General features: G+C 34.3%; 1 protein-coding gene across 1 annotated transcript in view; it reads left to right on the top strand.

The window, feature by feature from the left end:
• TECRL (trans-2,3-enoyl-CoA reductase like) overlaps positions 1 to 22,102 on the top strand; it is a 182,003-nt gene that overhangs the window by 91,689 nt on the left and 68,212 nt on the right. The window contains exon 3 of the mRNA XM_037828952.1: positions 15,634 to 15,678. Coding sequence (XP_037684880.1) covers positions 15,634 to 15,678 — 45 coding nt within the window. The remainder of the gene's footprint in view (positions 1 to 15,633; positions 15,679 to 22,102) is intronic.

Raw genomic sequence — 22,102 nt, 5'->3', positions numbered from 1 at the left:
TTTGACTTCATGTCCAGCCCAAAATGAGAAACCATGATAAAAGCCAAAAATTTTATTTGACACCTCAAAATAAGGGTGAATCTGAAATGTACTAGTTGTTACAGAGAATGAGGCCCAATTTTGAGTCATAGCAATCCCTGTTTCAATTAAAATAATCTATAATCTCCAATACCTAGTGTAACTGGCAGCTGGAAGCAAAAGGTCCTACAGTCATACGGCACATGTATTTAAGTCTGTTTAATGTTCGGATTTCAGAAAAACTGAGAAGTTTCATTTATGAAGAACTGTTAAGACTTTCAGACATAACATGGTTGTCCCAACATTGTTGCATCCAGTGTATAATTAGATATTGTTTAGCAAACATTTACAATTTTCCAAGTATTGTGCAAATATATTTTGGCTATCCTAAGCCTTTTGAGACTTTTCAGTGATTTCTTTTTTCTCATTTTTCTTTCCTCATTTCTCTCCTTCTCCAATAAGATAGATGTGCTTCAGTACCCTGAGTTTTCCTTCATAAAATAGAATAAGAACTTTATGCATGCTTACCTGGGCTTTAAACATTGTGATATATGCTGCTTCCAAATATTTTTTCTTTAAACACTAATGATTGAATATATTGATTTTATTTTTGTATATATATGTATATACATATATATACACACTTATGTAAGTATATATACACATATATGTGTGTATATATATATACACACACACACATATACAAATTTATTATTAGTGTGAATATATTGGAAAGTTACAAGCATAGCAATATAATGTCCCAACAAATACAATTAGTTGACTATTAAAAGTCACAGCACTAATTATCCAATCATAACACCCATCAGCTTTGTTATCTGCTATTTTGATTTGTTATTTTTTAGGTAAATAACATTTTCTATAAAGTTACATTTACTTCAGAGTATGGATTTGTTATGTATATGAAAGGATGTAATGTATCTTAAAAATTGCCTATGTCTTTTTTTATCTGACTCACTGTGATTTATTCTATAGTAAAATATTACCTACTAATAAAGGCTCTCCCCATTTTTCCTCTTTTATATGAAGCACTCTTATACTTTTTCTTCTTCAGTCATATTTGCTTTCTCTGAATTCCACTGTCTTAAAGACATCAACATAAAAAATGTTTGTGTCATATGTTTGTAACATGTATTGTCTCTCTTTTTCCTTCACTTATTGCTTTCCTTTTATTCCCCTTTGCCTTGAAAATAATCTTTATAAAACAACATGGTATATTTGAAAGACTACTAAATTGAGAATAAAGAGTCTTGGGTGATAGATAAGATATAACCATTCAATCATTGATTGAATTTAGGCAAATAATTTTATCATACTTGGTCTTACCTTTTTTTCATTGCAAAACTATATGGCTAAAAACAGGTAAGTTTGAAAGACTTATCTTGAACATATTCATGAATATTTTACAATGATAAATAACACCATTGCATATTCTTATTATGTCAACCATTTTTCTTATTTTAATCTACATGATCAAGTATAAAATACACATATCATTCAGATGACTCACAAAGTACATTGAGATATTTTCTGGTATCTTTTTTTAATGATATGGAATGAGATGCTTTTTGGTAAAATGGGAACTGTCTTAAATGTTTTTCAGTCTATTTTCCCACCAAATACACAACTGCATGCCATGTTATTCTTTAAATATGCACATCACATATGTCTGACAGAAAACCAATTGTTAACTACTTTTTGTATTTTAATTAAATTATTACCTTGCACAAAAATCTTCTTTCCTACTTTTAACACTAAGGCTGTTCTTTTGAATAATACTTGTCTTTATTACACTTAGCAACTGGTTCCCTTTAATCTCTTCTTTTGATAAAATATGTACCTATTTTGAAGTCATCTCATGAAAAACATTTCAAAAGCAATCTCCTTTCTTGAAATTTTAAACAGATGCTGTTTTGCCTGTTATCTTCCCATTAAAATGTTAAATCTAGAAGTATAAGCAAAGATCAGTTGTGGCTTCATTAAATTTAAGTACAGGAAGGTTATTGGCATCTCTTTTCTGGAAAATGGATTCCTTTAACTTACCTTGTACTTATAGCTTGTTTAATTTGCTCACATTCTTGGTTTATTTTATTTTCTTTCCTTATAAGATTATTATGAAATGAAGGGGCATTCAAAAATGCCCCCACACTTATCAGACTCACAGTCAATGCTAATTAACATACTCTCACACTGAAGACCTGATCCCATCCTACTTTTCATAGAACCATCAAACAACTATTTGCATACCCAACTGACTATTGCTCATGTCATATAACTTCAAATTACACATGAGTTACATGAAAGTGCATGCTGAAGCCAGTGCTTTAGTTAGTCTATCAAAAAGTGGAAGCTTGGTTAGATCTAAAACTTTGACATGAAGGAGTGTTTTAAATTAATCTGTAATTTCAGGCATCCGTGGTTTCTCTCTTATTTAAAGGTTTTGAAAGGTTTAATGGTATTTGGATTGTTTCCATTTTCCACAGTTCTTAAAGATGACTGTAAGGAAGTTTTCAATTAATATACAATTATTATATTTTTTGGAAAGTTATTTTGCATTAAATTAAATTTCATGAGGTTCATAGGTTGATTTTTAAAAAAATCCTGAGACTGGTAACATCCCTACACAGCCCTGCAGCCCAGAACCACCCTGGGGGGATGGCACTCACCTGTGACATATCACAGTCATCACTCAGCAGAGGACCTGGGGTTGCACAGCCTGAAGAGGGACCCACTCGCAAGTCTCAGGGGCCATACACTAATACCAAGGACTTGTGGGTCAGCAGCAGAGATAAACTGTGGTGGGACTGAACTGAAGGATTAGACAATTGCAGCAGCTTTAAATCACCAGGAACACAAGGGAGATTTGATTGTTAGAGCCACCTCCCCTCCCTGACTGCCCAGACACATGCCCCATATACAGGACAGGCAACACCAACTACACATGCAAGCTTGGTACACCAATTGGACCCCACAAGACTCATGCTTCCACTCACCACAAAGACAAAGTGGGGGAGAACTGGCTTGAGGGGAATAGGTGGCTTGTGGGTACCACCTGCTGTTTAGTTAGAGAGAGTGTACTCCATGAAGCTGTAGATCTGACAAATTAGAGATAGGGTTTTTAATTGCTCTACAAATCCTAAAAGAACCCTATCAAGTTAAGCAAATGACAAGAGGCCAAAAACAACAGAAAATTTTAAAGCATATGGAAAAAAACAGATGATATGGATAACCCAAGCCCAAGCACCCAAATCAAAAGATCAGAAGAGACACAGTACTTGGAGCAATTAATCAAAGAACTAAAGATGAACAATGAGACCATGGCACAGGATATAAAGGACATGAAGAAGACCCTAGAAGAGCATAAAGAAGAAATTGCAAGAGTAAATAAAAGATGATTTTATGGAAATTAAAGAAATTGTTGAACAAATTAAAAATATTCTGTGTACTCACAGCACAAGACTAGAGGAAGTTGAAGAATGAATCAGTGATCTAGATGACAGAACAGAAAATGAAAGAACAAAAAAAAGAATGGGGAAAAATTGAAAAAATCAAAACAGACCTCAGAGATATTATAAATAATATAAAATGTCCAAATGTAAGACTCATTGGTGTTCCAGAAGGTGAAGAGAAGGGTAAAGGTCTAGGAAGAGTATTGAAAGAAATTGTTGGGGAAAACTTCCCAAATCTTCTAAACAACATAAATACACAAATCATAAATGCCCAGTGAACTCAAAATAGAATAATCCAAATAAACCCACTCCAAGACATATACTGATCACAGTATCAAATACCAAAGAGAAGGAGCAAGTTCTGAAAGCAGCAAGAGAAGAGCAATTCACCACCTACAAAGGAAACAGCATAATACCAAGTAGTGACTACTCAGCAGTCACCATGGAGGTGAAAAGGCAGTGGCATGACCTATTTAAAATTCTGAGAGAGAAAAATTGCCAACCAAGAATTCTTTATCCAGCAAAGCTCTCCTTCAAATTTGAGGGAGAGTTTAAATTTTTCACAGACAAACAAATGCTGAAAGAATTTGCTAACAAGAGACCTGCCCTACTTGAGATACTAAAGGGAGCCCTACTGACAGAGAAACAAGGAAAGGAGAGAGAGATATGGAGAAAGGTTCAGTACTAAAGAGATTCTATATTGGTTCATTAAAGGACAATAATAAAGAGAGGAAGAAGTATATATATGACAAACATAAACCAAAGGATAAGATGGCTGATTCAAGAAGTGCCTTCACAATAATAACATTGAATGTAAGTGGATTAAACTCCCCTATTAAAAGAAATAGATTCACAGAGTGGATAAAAAGGAATGAACCATCAATATGTTGCATGCAAGAGACTCTTCTTAGACACAGGGACACAAAGAAATTGAAAGTGAAAGGATGGAAAAAAATATTTCATGAAAGCTACAGCCAAAAGAAAGCAGGAGTAGCAATATTAATCTCAGATAAAATAGACTTTAAATGCAAGGATGTTATGAGGGACAAAGAAGGCCACTACATACTAATAAAAGGGGCAATTCAACAAGAAGAAATAACAGTCATAAATGATTATGCACCCAATCAAGGTGCCACAAAATGCATGAGAGAAACACTGGCAAAACTAAAGGAAGCAATTGGTGTTTCCACAATAATTGTAGAAGACTTCAACACATCACTCTCTCCTATAGATAGATCACCCAGACAGAAGATCAATAAGGAAACTGAACACCTAAACAATCTGATAAATGAATTGGATTTAACAGACATATATAGAACATTAGATCCCAAATCACCAAGATACACATTCTTCTCTAGTGCCCATGGAACTTTCTCCAGAATAGATCATATGCTGGGACATAAAACAAGCCTCAATAAATTAAAAAAAAAAATGGAAATTATTCAAAGCACATTCTCTGACCACAATGGAATACACTTAGAAGTCAATAACCATCAGAGACTTAGAAAATTCACAAATACCTGGAGGTTAAACAACCTCAACAATCAGTGGGTTGAAGAAGAAATAGCAAGAGAAATTGCTAAATATGTAGAGACAAATGAAAACGAGAACACGACATACCAAAACCTATGGGATGCAGCAAAAGTGGTACTGAGGGGGAAATTTATAGCACTAAATGCATATATTAAAAAGGAAGAAAGAGCCAAAATCAAGGAACTAATGGATCAACTGAAGAAGCTAGAAAATGAACAGCAAACCAATCCTAAACCAAGTAGAAGAAAAGAAATAACAAGGATTAAAGCAGAAATAAATGACATAGAGAACAAAAAATCAGTAGAGAGGATAAATAACACCAAAAGTTGGTTCTTTGAGAAGATCAACAAAATTGACAAGCCCCTAGCTAGACTGACAAAATCAAAAAGAGAGAAGACCCATATAAACAAAATAGTGAATGAGAAAGGTGACATTACTGTGGATCCCAAAGAAAATAAAAAAATTATAAGAGGATACTATGAACAACTGTATGCCAACAAACTGGATAATGTAGAGGAAATAGACAATTTCCTGGAAACATGTAACAACCTAGACTGACCAGAGAAGAAACACAAGACCTCAACCAACCAATCACAATCAAAGAGATCCAATCAGTCATCAAAAATCTTCCCACAAATAAATGCCCACGGCCAGATGGCTTCACAGGGGAACTCTACCAAACTTTCCAAAAAGAACTGACACCAATCTTACTTAAACTCTTTCAAAATATCAAAGAAAATGGAACACTACCTAACTCATGTTATGAAGCTAACATCAATCTAGTACCAAAACCAGGCAAAGATGCTACAAAAAAGGAAAACTACAGGCCTATCTCCCTAATGAATATAGATGCAAAAAAATCCTATCTCCAATAGGATTTTAATGACATCCTAACTAGGTTTATTTTAGCATTTACATTACTAAGATAAAAAGTACACTGAAGTTGAGAAGCAGTTTTTTTTTTTGACTATTTATTATGAAACCTCTTTATTAACTATTGGTGATATCATTCCTTTGTTCATTTTTCATGCAGAAAATATCATTAAAAGACTGCACTGTTCTCTTTGTGCATACACTAACCAAATTCTAGACTGTTATTCCTGAAACAATTCTAAAGCATGATAATTCTTTTGTATTAATGCCTAATTAAGTGCCCATACATATACCTATTTTAAAAGCCCATATTTAAATTCAAACATAAAAATGAAGCTGCAGTGTAAGATATTATTCACCCCTTCTTTTCAAGTAGGTCATTGGAGATACAATTGATACACTTTAAGTTTTATGATACATTTTTTTGAGGCCTATTACATAAAAAATATTGTTGACGTAGGGTTATTGCTTTTTTAATGAACATTTAGAATCTATTTCCTAAAATCTGGTATAAATCAAATACATTCATTATTTGCTTCCTCCTTTCTGGAAGCAGATTAGCCTTGACAGCCAAACTTGGGTGTAGTAGCAGGCAGGTCATAGAGGACAGTCCAGGCAAATTCACTTTTCTCCTTCACCCAGTTCTGGAATCTTGACAAGCTAAACTGCAATGTAGAAACTTGTAGAACATTGTTTATCTTTCTCCCACTAAATCCCTGAACACAGCCAGCCTTGTATAGCATACTTCTCAGGACCATGTTTGCCACAAAGAACCTAGGATAGAAGCAACAAAAACCAATCAGCAATTTCTTCTTCCTTCAAAGTCATCAGTTCCACTATGCAGGATCCATCATATGAATGTTTCTTTAATTTAATCCTTAACTTCACTCAAAATGTTTCCTTCCTAAATCTCTCTGGTGGTATCAAAAAAAAAAAAAAAAAAAAAAGGTGTGTGGGGGAGATAGAGAACTGGGAAAAGTTTAACTTAAGAGATTTAAGTGGGAGAGTATTTCAGTTAATATTTATATTGTTGACCAATATCTTATGGGAGAAATACTAGTCATGATAAAAATAATGACAATGAAGATGGTTTTAGATTGAAAGAAAACAGAAGCAGGGATCTGCATATGTAATTGAATAAATATGGCTTATAAGCTATTTTAGATGGTTTAACTACAGTGTAATTTATATTGTAGCTCTTCCTCCCTGTTATTCAAAATTAAAAAAAAAAAAATCATTGTGAAGAAGTAAAAACAACCAAATCACTCAAATTTGTTGTACTCACAGGATTTAAGTTAATCATTAATAACAATTTTATATAAAATCTCCTTAAAAATACTTTTAGGAAATTAAAATTTGTATGTTAATTTAGAGCTATGGATTTCAATCATTTTTGACTGTGACTCAGAGAAATATATATTTGTTATAAAAATACAGACATATATTTGTACTTTATTTTTTAAAAGTTTGAGAAACAGTATTTAAGCTGTCTGAAATTCATTATGAGTATTCTATTCTATTCTATTCTATTCTACTCCTTTTCTATTCTGTTCTATTCTATTCTATTCTATTCTATTCTATTCTTTATTTCCCTTAATATAATTTTTAGAATGGCAAGCAAAATCCATTTTGCAACTTACTAATCAGTAACAATCAGCAATTTGGAAAACATTGCTTTATTAAGAATATAATTGAATAACAGCAAGACATTATTTATCAAAATCACTATTAAGTAATGATAAGAGTAATTTCAGTTATCAAGGGAAGAACTCTAAAGCATGATTAAAATATGATAGGAGTTACACAAATCACATTCAGCATGTTAGTTAATATAAATTACTGGCAGATGCATTGGAGCTGCCACATGGTAGTAATTGAACTGTGAGTCAGGTCCAACTTCAATGTTCTCAGCATTATATACAGTATACAAATCCTTTTGGAACACATGCCTTTATTCTTTAAAAACTGTCTTTTTTCCACCCTTCATTTAGCCTAATCTGCCTCACCTCAAGAAGCACTGAACATTTCAGCAAAATATTTCAAATATTTTGTTCTTCAAAAAGATCACTGAAACTAAATCTAAAGGCTTTTATAGGCAATGGATGCATTTATTTCACTAGGTGTCAGTGTCAAAAAGGTATCACAGACTCTGTATGCTAAGTTTATTTCCTAAGTAAACTACAGTTTATCAACATTGAGAAAGTTGAGAGGACATGCGTTTTCCAGAAAGAGTTTAGATCTTCTAGCTTTTCTGATTCATCATTGTGAATTCAGCCTGGAATCAATCATTTAGTCCATGAATATATATTTTTCTTAGAATGATCAAGTTAGGCTTTTTTCTCACTTCCACCATAAGAGGCACCATAAATTGTCATTGAAAATGAAGTCTTCTGGGTATATACTGAGAAGTGGAATTGCCAGATGGTAGGGTAATTCAATATTTAGTTTTCTGAAAAACCACCAGACTGTCTTCCACAGTGGCCATACCATTATACCTTCCCACTAGCAATGAATAAGAGTTCCAACTTCTCCACATCTCTCCAGCATTTACTGTTTATTGTTTGTTTAATGGCATCCATTCTTACTGGTGTGAGATGGTGTCTCATTGTGGTTTTGATTTGCATTTCCCTAATAGCTAGTGAAGATAAAAAAATTTTCATGTGGTTTTCAGCCATTTGTATTTCCTGTTCGGAAAACTACCTTTTATACCTTGTACCCATTTTATAATTGGGCTGTGTTCTAGTTTGCTACTGCTGCTGGAATGCAAAACACCAGAAATGGATTGCCTTTTATAAAGGGGGTTTATGTGGTTACGAAGTTACAGTCTTAAGGCCATAAAGTGTCCAAGGTAAGTCATCAACAGTCAGGTACCTTCTCTGGAGGGTGGCCAATGGTGTCTGGAAAACCTCTGTTAGCTGGGAAGGCACGTGGCTGGCATCTGCTCCAAAGTCCTGGTTTCAAAATGGCTTTGTCCCAGGACATTCCTCTCTAGGCTGCAGTTCCTCAAAAATGTCACTCTTAGTTGCACTTGGGGTGTTTGTACTCTCTTAGCTTCTCCGGAGCAAAAGTCTGCTTTCAATGGCCATCTTCAAACTGTCTTTCGTCTGCAGCTACTCTCTCAGCTTCTGTGCATTATTCAAAGTGTCCCTCTTGGCTATACCAAGCTCACTCCTTCTGACTGATCTTTTATAGTGCTCCAGTAATTTAATTCAGGCCCACCCTGAATGGGCAGGCCAACACCTCCATGGAAATTATCCAGAGTCATCACTAACAATTGGGTGGGGTGCATCTCCATGGAAACACCCAAAGAATTACAATCTAATCAACACTGACAAGTCTGCCCACACAAGATTACATCAAAGATAATGGCATTTGGGGAGACATAATACATTCAAACTGGCACAGGCTGTTTGTACTACTGTTGTTGAGTTGTAGGATCTCTTTATATGTATAGGATATCAATCTCTTATCAGATCTATAGTTTCCAAAGATTTTCCCCCATTGACTTGGATGCCTCTTCACCTTTTTGACAAAGTTTTTTGAGGCACAGAAGCTTTTGATTTTGAGGAGTTTCCATTTATCTATTTTCCCTTTCATTGCTTATGCTTAGGTGTAAGGTGTAAGAAGTGATCTCCTAATACTAGTTCCTGAAGATGGTTCCCTACATTCTCTTCTAGGAGTTTTATGGTACTGTCTCTTATATTGAGGTCTTTGATCCTCTTTGAGTTAATTTTTGTATAGGGTGTGAGGTAGGGGTCCTCTTTCATTCTGTTGGTTATGATTATCATGTTCTCTCAGCCCCATTTGTTAAAGATACTGTTCTGTCCCAGTTCAGTGGATTTGGGGTCCTTATCAAAAATCAGTCAACCATATATCTGGGGGTCTATTTCTGAACTCTCAATTTGATTCCATTGATCAATATGTCTCATTCTGCCAATACCATGCTGTTTTGGCCACTGTAGCTTTATAGTAAGCTTCAAAGTCTGGAAGTGTAAGTCTTCCCACTTTGTTCTTCTTTTTTAGGATGTTTTTAGCAATTTGAGGTCCCTTTCCTGTCAATTTTTTTTTTTTTTTGAAAGCTTGGGAAAATTACCCTGTGAAGCCATCTGGCCCTGGAATTTTTTTTGTAGGTAGGTAGGTTTTTGATGACTGATTGGATGTCATTGCTCGTGTTTGGTTTGTTGAGGTCTTCTATTTCTTCTTGGGTCAGTCTAAGTTGTTCATGTGTTTCCAGGAAGTTGTCCATTTCCTCTAAATTGTCCAGCTTGTGGGCATACAGTTGTTCATAGTATCCTCATATATATATATATATATATATATATATATATATATATATATATATATATAAAAATTTATTTGGGATCTATAGTAATTATCCCCTTCTCATTTCTGATTCTATTTATTTGGGTCTTCTCCCTTTTTGACTTTTTCAGCCTAGCTAAGGGTTGTCAATCTTGTTCATCTTCTCAAAGAACCAACTTTCGGTTTTATTTATTCTCTCTACTTTGTTTGTTTGTTTGTTTCTTTTGTTGTTGTCATTGTTCTCCAGCTCATTTATTTCTGCCTTAATCTTTGCTATTTCTATTCATCTACTTGCTTTAGGGTTAGTTTGCTGATCATTCTCTAGCCTCTTCAGTTGTCCAGTTAGGTCTTTGGTTTTAGCTCTTTCTTGCTTTTTGATCTATGCATTTAGAGCTGTTAATTGAAAATTTTTCCTACAATTTCTTCTTTGATCCACTGGATTGTTAGTAGTGTGTTGTTTAACTTCCATATATTTGTGAAAGATCTGGTTCTTTGGTGGTTGTTGATTTCTAGTTGCATTTAATTGCGGTCAGAGAATGTGCCTTGAATAATTCCAATCTTTTTAAATTTTTTAAGACTTGATTTGTGACCCCAGCATATGACCTATCCTGGAGCATGTTCCATGAGCACTAGAAAAGAATGCATATTATCATGGTACTTTGGGATGTAATGATATATATATATATATATATATATATATATATTCTAATTCATTTATCCTATTGTTTAAGTTCTCAGTTTCCTTATTGGTCCTCTGTCTAGTTCTATCCACAGAAGAGACTGGTGTATTGAAGTCTCCCACTATTATTGCAGACATATCTATTATTCCCTTCAGTTTAGCCAATTTTTCTCATGTGTTTTGGAGCTCTTTGATTGGGTACATAAACATTTATGATTGTTATTTCTTCTTGGTGAATTATCCATTTTATTAGTATATAGCATCCTTCTTTTTCTCTTATGACATCTTTACATTTAAAGTCTATTCTGTCTGATATTAGTATAGCTACCCCAGATTTCTTTTGGTTGCAGTTTGTGTAGAATATTTTTTCCATCCTTTCATTTTGTCTTTTTGTGTCACAGGGCCTAAGATGAGTCCCTTGTAAACAGGATATCAATGGGCCATACTTTTTAATCCATTCTACCAGTCTGTATCTTTTAATTGGAGAGTTTGATCCATCCACATTTAAATTTATTACTGTGAAGGGAGTTATTGAACCAGCCATCTTACCCTTTGGTTTTTAGTTGTTAGATCTGTTTTTCCCCCTCTCTTTTTTTTCCTTTAATTTACCGTTACTAATACTCTTCTGTTCTGTGATAATCTTCAGACCCCTCTCTCCTTTCTTTTTTCTTCAGCTCATAGAGCTTTTAGTTTTTGCTGCAGGGCAGGTCTCTTGTTAAAAAATTTAGCATTTTTTTGTGAAAATTTTAAACTCTCCCTCAACTTTCAAGGAGAGCTTTTCTGGATAAAGAATTCTTCTCTGCTATTTTTCTCTTTTGGAATCTTATATATGTCATACCACTGCCTTCTCACCTCCATAGTACCCACTGAATAGTCAGTACATAGCCTTATGTTGTTTCCCTTGTATGTGGCGAAATCACTTCTCTCTTGCTGCTTTCAGAACTTTCTCCCTCTCTTTGGCATTTGACTATCTAATCAGTATATGTCTCAGAGTAGGTTTATTTGGATTTATTCTATTTGTAGTTCACTGGGCATCTGTGATTTGCATATTTATGTCATTTGGAAGGTTTAGTAAGTTTTCTTCAACTATGTCTTGAAACACTTTTCCTGGCACTTTACACTTCTCTTCTCCTTATGGGACACCAATGATTCTTATATTTGTTCACTTCATGTTATCCACCATTTCTCTGAGATCCATTTAAAATTTTTTTCAATTTTTTCCCCATTTGTTCTTTTGTGTGCTCATTGATTTGTATTTATTCTTTTGTGTGCTTGTTGGTATATATCCAGAAGATTTGAAAGCAGTGACAGAAACAGACATTTGGACACCAATGTTCATAGCAGCATTGTTCACAAATGCCAAAAGATGGAAACAATACAAGTGTCCTTCAACAGATGAATGGATAAACAAAATGTGGTATTTATATACACAATGGAATACTATGCAGCAGTAAGAAGGAACAAGGTCCTGAAACATATGACAACATGGATGAACCTTGAAGATATAATTATGAGTGAAACAAGTGAGAAACAAAAGGAGAGATATTATATGTTACCCCCTTTATGAACTCTCTGGACCATGTAAAATCATTGTCTTATAATACAGAATATTGGGAACATTAGTGATAGATAGTAGCTAGTGAGGGGTAATGATAAGTTAATATGTTTAGATATGTTAAAAATAATGGACTCAAAGGTATGGTAATGGAGAAGGATGACAATTGCTTGCTAATGGGATTATAAGTATCAAAGCTGTATTGAAAGTGAATAGGATTGAAAGGGTTTTTTTTAAGGCATATTTTCTACAGATCAGCACCACACATATAGATAGGGGCTTGCATGATATACTTCTAAGGTATCATACTAGCACTAGCACAGAGTTGACAACAGAAGGGTATATGGGAAAAATCTACCTGTTGCTTTCTAGAGACTATGATTAATAGAAATACCATACTAGTATTACACAGATACTAGAGACAAATAATTAAGAGCTGACAAGAGCTACAAGATGTTTTGGGTCATGAGAATTGTTTAGAATGGAGACTGATGAGAATTGTTCAACTAAGTGATGATAATGTTAGATATGGATGGATTACGTGGACATAACATATGCTATTTGAACCTAGGAACCCCCTAATTTATAAGTCAAGCCCTCCATCTTGAGACTTGCCAGGGTGAAACTTATGGTTGTAAAGGGGAGGCTAAGCCCACCTATAATTATGCCTAGGAGTCACCTCCAAAGAACTTCTTTTGTGGCTCAAATGTGGATTTTCTCTCTCTAAGCCTAACCCTACAAATAAATTCATCACCATCCCCCTGATATGGGACATCCCTCCAAATGAATGAGTCTTCCTGGCAATATGGGACATGGATCCTGTGAATGAGCCTGACCCTGGCATTGAGTAGTTAAGAATACCTTTTTGACCAAAAAGGGGAAAAGAAAGGCAACAAAATAAGGTTTCAGTGGTCAAGAGAATTCAAATAGAGTCAGGAGGCTGTCCTGGAGGTTATTCCTACGCAAACTTCACATAGATAAGCCAAATGATCACAGTATGATGAGCCCAAGTCAATGGTGATCCCCAAAACCTTAAAGAATAGCTGGATCTCTATCTGATAGTCTATAAAGGTTTTCTATCCGATAGTCTATAAAGGTTTCACTCACTAAGCTTATTCTTCAGCAACTTAAATTCTTCAGAGAACTCCTATGCCAGCTAAGTCCCAAAACCCAGAGACAATAGCTTCTTCCTGAACATCAACTAGATGTGTCCCCTTTTCTCATAAAGTTGACACCCTTTTTAACATGAACAACTTAGGTTTGTCACTGCCTAGACCTCCATGAAGATTGGGAAAGAGATTAAACTACAGGAAGGGGTACCAACAGAAAGACGGAATTTATCAAAGGATTATGAATGCTGAATCTTCATATAATTTTCTTTTTCTTGGTTGCTGAGGTATTAGAATAGCTGGATGGAAATAATTGAAGTGGTGTAACTGTAACTCATAGCATCCTTTGAGGTTTATTCTATAGCTACTTGTTAAATTGTAGTGTTAATGCTGTCACTTTTTTGTATATATACTACATTTCACAATAAGGAAACAACTGAAACTATGGTACGATAACATAACAACTTTGGAAATTCCCTATATAACTATTTTTTGGAGCATACTTTGAAAAATAATACCTTTTTTGTATATATGCTATATCTCACAAAAAGGGGATAAGTGAAACTGTGGAACTGTATCCTATAATATTCTTTGAAATTTGTTCTCTAAATACTTGTTAAATTTCACTTGGAAAGGTATCACTTCTTTGTATTTATGTTATATTCTACAATAAAAAAATATGATAAAAAAAGCAAATGATGCCTTACAAGAATAATATTAAAATGCACAGAATTTGACAGCTTAAGCAGACCCAGTAAATGCTCTATTAATATTTGTCACATAATAAAAGAATCCTCATAAGATTTATATTTTGCCTAATATTCATACTTTATTCAAAATTCAAAGCTATATAAATCTCTGTTGCGCTCCATTCGTATTGTATCTTCATTAGCAGCAGATTTGCATGAGTAATAGGTGTAGCAAATTTTTTTTAATATTTTAACAACGTTAGCAGTCATTACAGAATAATAAATGTCTATATAAATAATAGCAATTATATTAGCAAATACAAAAACAAAATGAAAACTAAAGTGTATTTAGCTCTATATTCTCTTTAAAAATATTAAAAATCAGAATTAAATTTTTGTGCATTGTTCATTGGTCATGCTATACCTAAATTTTATAATTTTGTTTAGATAAAATCTAAATAGATTTTAACTTACAATTGAAATATTTGGCTTTTAAGTTATTTATTCACTAGTACTTGAGTGAATAAGTTGTTTTTCAGCAGTATATTTAGAGGAAATTGATTCAAAAAGTTTAATTGTATCACATTTTCATAATTCTTAGCAACATATTAACATGTAATATATGAAAACAAACCTGATAATTATGGAAAATTCTGTTGAAAATCCCCTTCACTTAATTAATTGCATATCAGCTAAATTTGTTTAACTTTAGATTTCAAATGTTAAGAATTGATTTTTTTATAGAGACTTTAAAATGATGGCATAAAATTTATTTTAAGAGGAAACAATAATATTCTGCATTTGTGAATAAACTTTTCTTTATAGAGTGTATAATAAAGATATTTTCAGATTTCCTTTATAGATAGTATTATTTAGCACAGTATTTATTCCTAATGGCAGTTTACGGAAACATCCTAAAAGTAATGTTTCTGCTAGGGTCAGCAAACTCTTAATACTAGAAGTCAAAATTGCATATTACCAAGGATGCTTTGCTTATGGTAGAGAAAATATCCTACTTTCATGTGTCAATATGAAATAAATGGTAAATGTGATCAAAGGTCACTTGTCTTAATTGAATATGCATAAGCTTTTTGTTGAGGAATAATAGCGTAAAATGCACAAGTCATGGGTTAGGGTGCTTGGAAACTATTCCCAAACTGAAAACACCTACCTAACTAGTAACCAGTAGAAGAAACAGAACATTTCCAACACTCTTCAAATGACCCTCATACTCTCTTCCTGTTACTTAAAGCCCTCTACCAAGGGTAGCTACTGTCTACAATTCTAACACTAGTTAATTATTTTATTTACTTTCTAAAGTCTAATCTGTCTTCCAATAGAAACTACTAGATTTAAAAAATATTTCACTTGTACTGAAAATTAAATTCAATTATTTTTCACTGAATAGGTCCAAAGTGGTACCCTTCCCGGATTGGTCTACAGCTAGAACATGGTAAGAATCACCTTTCACTGATTTATTTATTTAATTTTTAAATCCTGTTTCTATCATCAATAGCTAACATTTATTTGGTACTTACTAATAGCAAAGTACTATGTGGTATCTTAAATACATTTTCATTTGATTCTCCCAAAAGCTCGTGCTCTAATTTTATGGATGAGGAATTTTAGGATTGAAGAGATAATTTTCACATGTCTAACATCAGGGAATACTGAAGACAGAATTTGAACTAACACTGTTCTTTCTCCAAAGCCTTAACTGTTACCTACATTCTGCTGCCTCCTGGAATATTCTCAGAGTCACTACTCAGCACTTTCAATTCTTTGCTGTTCCAAGGCAGAATAAGTGGGGTAAGAAGCAGTAGAAACTAATTTGAAGAAGAAATATTATATCCACTATTAACCTTAAGCATCTCAGAATTTCAAACCCTAGTCATTTAGGTAATTCATCAAAGATACACTAAAATAGATCTCATTAAGATTCATTGTTATTAACTCTTGTATCAACTTGATCTTAAATTTGGACTTTTTAATTTTAATAAAAGCTGTGGATAGAATGTACGTTTGAGGGGCATATTTGAACTCCTTATTAGAAAACCCATAAAGGCATCTTTATTAAGGAAATTCAGTTTCTAAGATGTTCAATAAATTGTCAAACTGCATTTTTTATGGTGTTTTTACTCACATCCAGGCTGTCCTTTTTCAGATCACATGTGTATATAGGAAAATGATGATTTCCTTGGATCTTCTGAAGATGCTGTGTTTGTTCTTACCATTATCTTAAGCTTGCCATCTTTCTCAGAGACCCATATGATAAAAACATTGGAATCCATGGTGTTCTTGGAAGCTACACTTTTTTGATGACCTCACATTCTTCTATGCTCAGATATTTAAAACAAATTCCCTCCTAACTAAATTTAAGAGAGCAGAATAATTTTCTTGTTTGTTTTTGCCTTGACAGGGTCTAGTGTATTCCAGGTGCATAAATGCCTTTTAACATATGGATGCTGAGATAACATGAAATGAAATAGTCTTACTGTTTTCTGAACTTGACTTTTATACAAAGAAGACTCTCTGAGAATGCCACAGGCATCAAAGTCAAATGTAATTTCAATTTGAAGGATGCAATTGGGATCTGGGGAATTTCTGTTAGTTCATCCTTTCAAATATATGTGACTTTTTGCTTTCCCCTCACATTTGTTAGCCTAGTTGAGTGTACCAGGTCTTGTTCAAATAAGGGTTAGCTAAGTGATCTTGGATAAGAATGTGATAATGCATTTGAAAAATGCTTCAATTAATTTAGGGGGGTCAGCAAGATATGGTACAAAGAAAATATTATTTGGAATCATTCAGATCATAATTGTAAACTTCATTCTTATATCTATCCATAGGGTTTTCTTTTGTAAGCTGGAGTTAGTGAAGTGCCTAAGTATAGTTTATTTTGTCATTGTTAAACCACAGTATGGTCATGAAGAAATATAATAATCAGCATATGGTAGATGCTTCATCAATCATAGTTATAACTACTAATATCAAGGAATAAAGATAATACCAAAGCAAAGCAAGTTCTGAATATTTACATGTATTTGCCTCTGGAATAAATTTGCCAGAATGAATACACTACAAGCAAGGCCCACAAGTGAGTTGAGCATCTTTTTCAGTTTCACACAAAAGAAGTCCCAAAACCTAAGTAAAATAGCAAGCATGGATTTTTATGGGTTAAAATAAAAAGCACTTATTTAGATCTTGAGTCTATCTATGCTCAATGGTTCTATATAGCTGGGTTGGACTTGGCTAAACCTGTCTAGGCTCACTCATGCAGCATCAATCAGCAGTCAGATAATTGGGGTCTAGCTGGTATAGGATGGCCAAAATTGCAGCAAATCTTCCCTGCTCTATATGGTCCCCCATCCTTTGGCAGGGTAATCTGGGCTTGTCCACATGGCAAAAGCAGAGTTGCAAGCAAATAAGAAGCATTCAATACCTCTTGAGACCAAGGTATGGAACTGGCAAATTATCACTTCCTCCATATTCTGTTAGCCAAAGCAAGTAACTAAGCTAGGCTGGACACAACAGGTGGGGAAATGGGTGCCATCTCTTAATGAGAGGTGCTACAGAGTGGTATCACAAATGGTGTTGATATGGAAATGATGAAGAATCACAGCCATTGTTGTAATATATCTATTATACAAAACTGGTAAGTAAAATTTATTCTCTCTACCTACCTTGGTTAGTATAATTTTATAAGAGCCTAAAAAGACAGGTTTGAATTTTTCATTCTTAGAATCACTTGTGATCGCTATTGGAAAGCCAAAGCATAGTTAAAACTGGTCCTTCCTTTCTTCCATCACTGACTCCAACTGGTCCATCCTTTAAACAACAGCCTTTGGCAAACCCATAGTTTTAGGGGTGTATCTCTACTGTCTAGTCTTCTTGGTAGGTAATTCTCAGAAAAGAGGCTATGTTTGTATTCATTTTGGCAAGACATTCAGGAGCCTTAAATGATTGAAGGATAATTTAGAAAGAGATGGCATGGGCTCTACTTAAGCATGTTCCCTTGGACCCTATTACTGCTCTGTATAAAAAGGAACACAAATATGGAAGGCCAAGGAAAGGGTACCCAATTACTTGAGGTTTAGAGTGATGTGATTAGTGGTATGTCTGGATTTTGTCAGAAATTTTTCTTAATGTGATAATAATGGGAATACATTTTTGAAATATAATGTCAATGCCCTGCTCCTCGAAGTAGTATTGGATGGCAGAGTGGAAATTAACCCTCTTCCAAATAGAAATCTTTCTGTGTTGGAAAAGATGTTTCTAGCACACTTTCAGGTGGCACAAAGACAGATTTTTCTTTGTCTTTATTAGCACTTTCTTTTTCTTACTTACTGTTATAATGACACAACTGACCATTTGTATATCAAGATCTTTGCCTTAATTCATGTCATATTAGTTTTCATTTGGTGTGTAACACATTACTAAAAATTTGGCAGCTTAAAACTATACTCACTTCATAGCTTGCAGTCACAGTGGGGCTAGATTCTCTGTGTCACAGGGCTGGAATCAAGGTGTTGGATGGGCTGAGTTCCAATCTGGAAGTTCTTGAGTAAAACTGCTGAGCTCATTATTATTGGCAGGTTTCAGGTTTTTCTTTTTCCCCTTTTTGTGCAGTTGTATGATTGAGGTTGCTGTTTCTGTTCTTGCAGTCAGCTGGGGCATGCTTTCAGTTCCCAGGGGCCACCTGAATTTCTTCTTTATGTCCCTCTTCTTTAAGCCAGCAATGACACAGTTAATCCTTCTAGTGCTCAAATCTCTGATTTCCTCTGCCTCTGACCTCTACACCTATATTTAAAAAGTTCATATGATTAGGTCAGGCCAACCTAGACAATCTCCCTTTTCAAAGCCACATAACATAACCTAATCACAGCAATGATATCCTATCATAGTCACAGTCCCAGGGATGATACAGGCTGGATATGGAAGGGTCAATAATTTTGAAGAACAACTTCAAATTCTGGTTATCATTCATGTCTTATTAGCTGAACTCAGGACTTCATTTACCTTTCCAAGGAAATACCAAGTTATCTTTTCGTGCATCAACACAAGTAATTATGCCATGGATGTGAATCCATGTAACAGAGATATTTGGAATAAAACTATGAAAAGGTTGTCATTAAAGTAGCTTGAGGATAAAATACCTTATAGTGCCCATCTAAATTCTCCAGCCATTGAAAATAGATTTATCAAATTACTATCTTCAAATTTAATCAACACCAGTGGTGTATTTTTCGTCTTATTTTAAAAGAGCTATAATTATAAACATAATCCTGGATTCTGAAAATCATCTACTATCAGTCATAAACTTTTTACTACTTCTTTCTAAAAAGGGAATTAAATGATACTTTTTCATGATTGGAGATAATATAAATCACAAAGCAAATTACCATAAACAATAATGCTATAATAATAATAAGAGTAGCATTATACTTGTGAGATTCATCTATGTGGATACATGTAGCTCTAGTCTGTTCATTTTTTTTTCTCTGTGATTTACATTTTTTTAAATAAAATATATTTCTTAATTATCTCATTTATGATGGGTATCTAAGTTGCTGCCCATGTTTTGCTATTAGAATTCATGCTGAAAAGTTCATTTCTTTACATATCTTCCCATACACAGATGCTGGGCTGATCTTGTGTTTATTTTAAAAAATGGAATGTTTTCTTTGCATGCCTTTTAAAACATAATTTCTCTCTATTTTCATCCTATTTCATGAGCAGCTCCTTCTCAGTAACCATATGTATATCTTTCTCTTACTATTACTAAAACCTGGAGTGTGGGTGAGCTAAGTCTTAGTTTCCTTTCTCTTCTTTTCAAGCTGAATACATATATAATCTCATCAAGCCCCATGCTAATGCCTTGCAAATATCTACAGACACATCTACCCAGCTGCCTACTTAACAGCTCCTACATGAATGTCTAATTGATTTCATATGTATGACATACCCAAATTGGTACTCTTAATTTTCACTCCCAAATCCTGTTCCTTTCCCTGTCTTCTTCATGTCCAGTAATGAGATTACAATGCACTCAAGTGCTCAGGCCAAAACTACAAAGGCTGTCTTTATCTCACTGAATCTTCTCCTCTCAATTTGTCAGCAAGTTGAACCTGCCCTATGTATATCTGGAATGGAAAGATTTTAACAATTTCCACCATTACCACCTGTGCTGGTTTGGATGTATTATGTCTCTCAAAAAAACCATGTTTTTGATGTAATCTTGTGGAGGCAGATGTATTTAGTTTTGATTAGATTGGAATCCTTTGATTAAGTGTTTCCATGGAGATGTGACTCAATCAACTGTGAGTGAAACCTTTGATTGGAGGTGTTACCCTTCCCATTAGGGTGGGTGTTAATTGGGTCACTGGAATCATATAAAGGAGTTCACAGACAAAAAGGGCTCAGAGCAGCTAAGAGCGACATTTTGGAGAGCAACTGAGAGTGACATTTTGAAGAAGAGCTGCAGCTAAGAGAAGAATGTCACGGGAGAAAGTCATTTCCAAACAAGAACTCTAGAGCAGATGCTGGCATGCTCCTTTCCAGCTAACAGCAGTTTTCTGGACGCTATTGGCCATCCTCCAGTGAAGGTACCTGATTGACTGTTGATTCCTTACCTTGCACACTTTATGGCCTTAAGACTGTAACTGTGTAACCAAATAAACCCCCTTTATAAAAGCCAAACCATTTCTGGTATTTTGCATAACGAGCAGCATTAGCAAACCAGAACATCACCCAATCCAAGCAAACATAGTCTCCTGCTTGATTAGTTTTGAATGCCTCCTAAGTGATCTCCTTGCTTCCCTTCTTTCCGTTTTTTACACAGCATCAACAATAATCTTTATAAAGAAGTAAATTATGCCATTCCTCAGGTGCTTTGGAATGAACCAACCATTTGAATTCATCTACCCATACTAATTCATCTTATAAAAAAATCATTTAGAGAAGAGCTGCTATTTTAATTTAGTTCTACTGGCATCCAAAATTACATATATATATATATATATATATAAATATATATATATATATATATATAAATATATATATATATATATATATATAGAAAATCCTGCAAATGATTTGATAAGAATATTTTCTAATATTATAAGTTTGTCTGAATATAGATTTCTCTGAATTTTGCTCCAGTTCACTAAAGTGGCCATTATGCAAAATATCAGAAAAGGATAGACTTTTATAAAGGGGATTTATTAGGCTAGAAATTTGCAGTTCTAAGGCCAAAAAGTATCCAAACTAAGGCATCAAGAAGAGGACACCTTCACTGAAGAAAGGCCAATGGTGTCCAGAACACCTCTGCATCTGGGAAGGCACATGGCTGGTGTCTACTGGTCCTTCACTCTCAGGTTCCGGTTTTAAAATGGCTTTCTCCAAAATGTCTCTGGGCTTCTGTCTCTCTTAGCTTCTTTCTCAGCTCCTGTGCATCCTTTCTTTTTCTCCCAGGACATTTCTCTCTAAGTGTCTGGAGGTCCTCTCTTAGCTTTTCTGGGGCAAACTCTGGGCTTCATCTCTTAGCTTTGAATCTTAAAACACCCTTCTGTCTGCATTTCCCAGCATTGCCAAGCATCTTGGTCTATGTAGGCTCCTAGATCTCTTAGCGACTCCAGTGATCTAATTAAGTCCCACCCTGAATGGATGGGGTTACACCATCATGAAAATAATCTGATCAAAAGGTCTCACCCAAAGTTGGGTGGGTCACATCTTCATGAAAACAACCTAATCAAAAGGTCCTGCTCATAATAAGTGTGCCCCTACAAGATTGTTTTAAAGAACATAATCTTTCCTGGTGTACATAAGAGTTTCATACCAGTAAAATAGCATTGAGAAACCACTGTGCAGTTGAAAAT

The sequence above is a fragment of the Choloepus didactylus genome, chromosome 3 (genome assembly GCF_015220235.1).
Source record: "Choloepus didactylus isolate mChoDid1 chromosome 3, mChoDid1.pri, whole genome shotgun sequence".
NCBI classification, from domain to species: domain Eukaryota; kingdom Metazoa; phylum Chordata; class Mammalia; order Pilosa; family Megalonychidae; genus Choloepus; species Choloepus didactylus.
The sequence above is the reverse complement of the archived record's forward strand: the minus strand, read 5'-3'. Positions and strand labels throughout refer to the sequence as shown.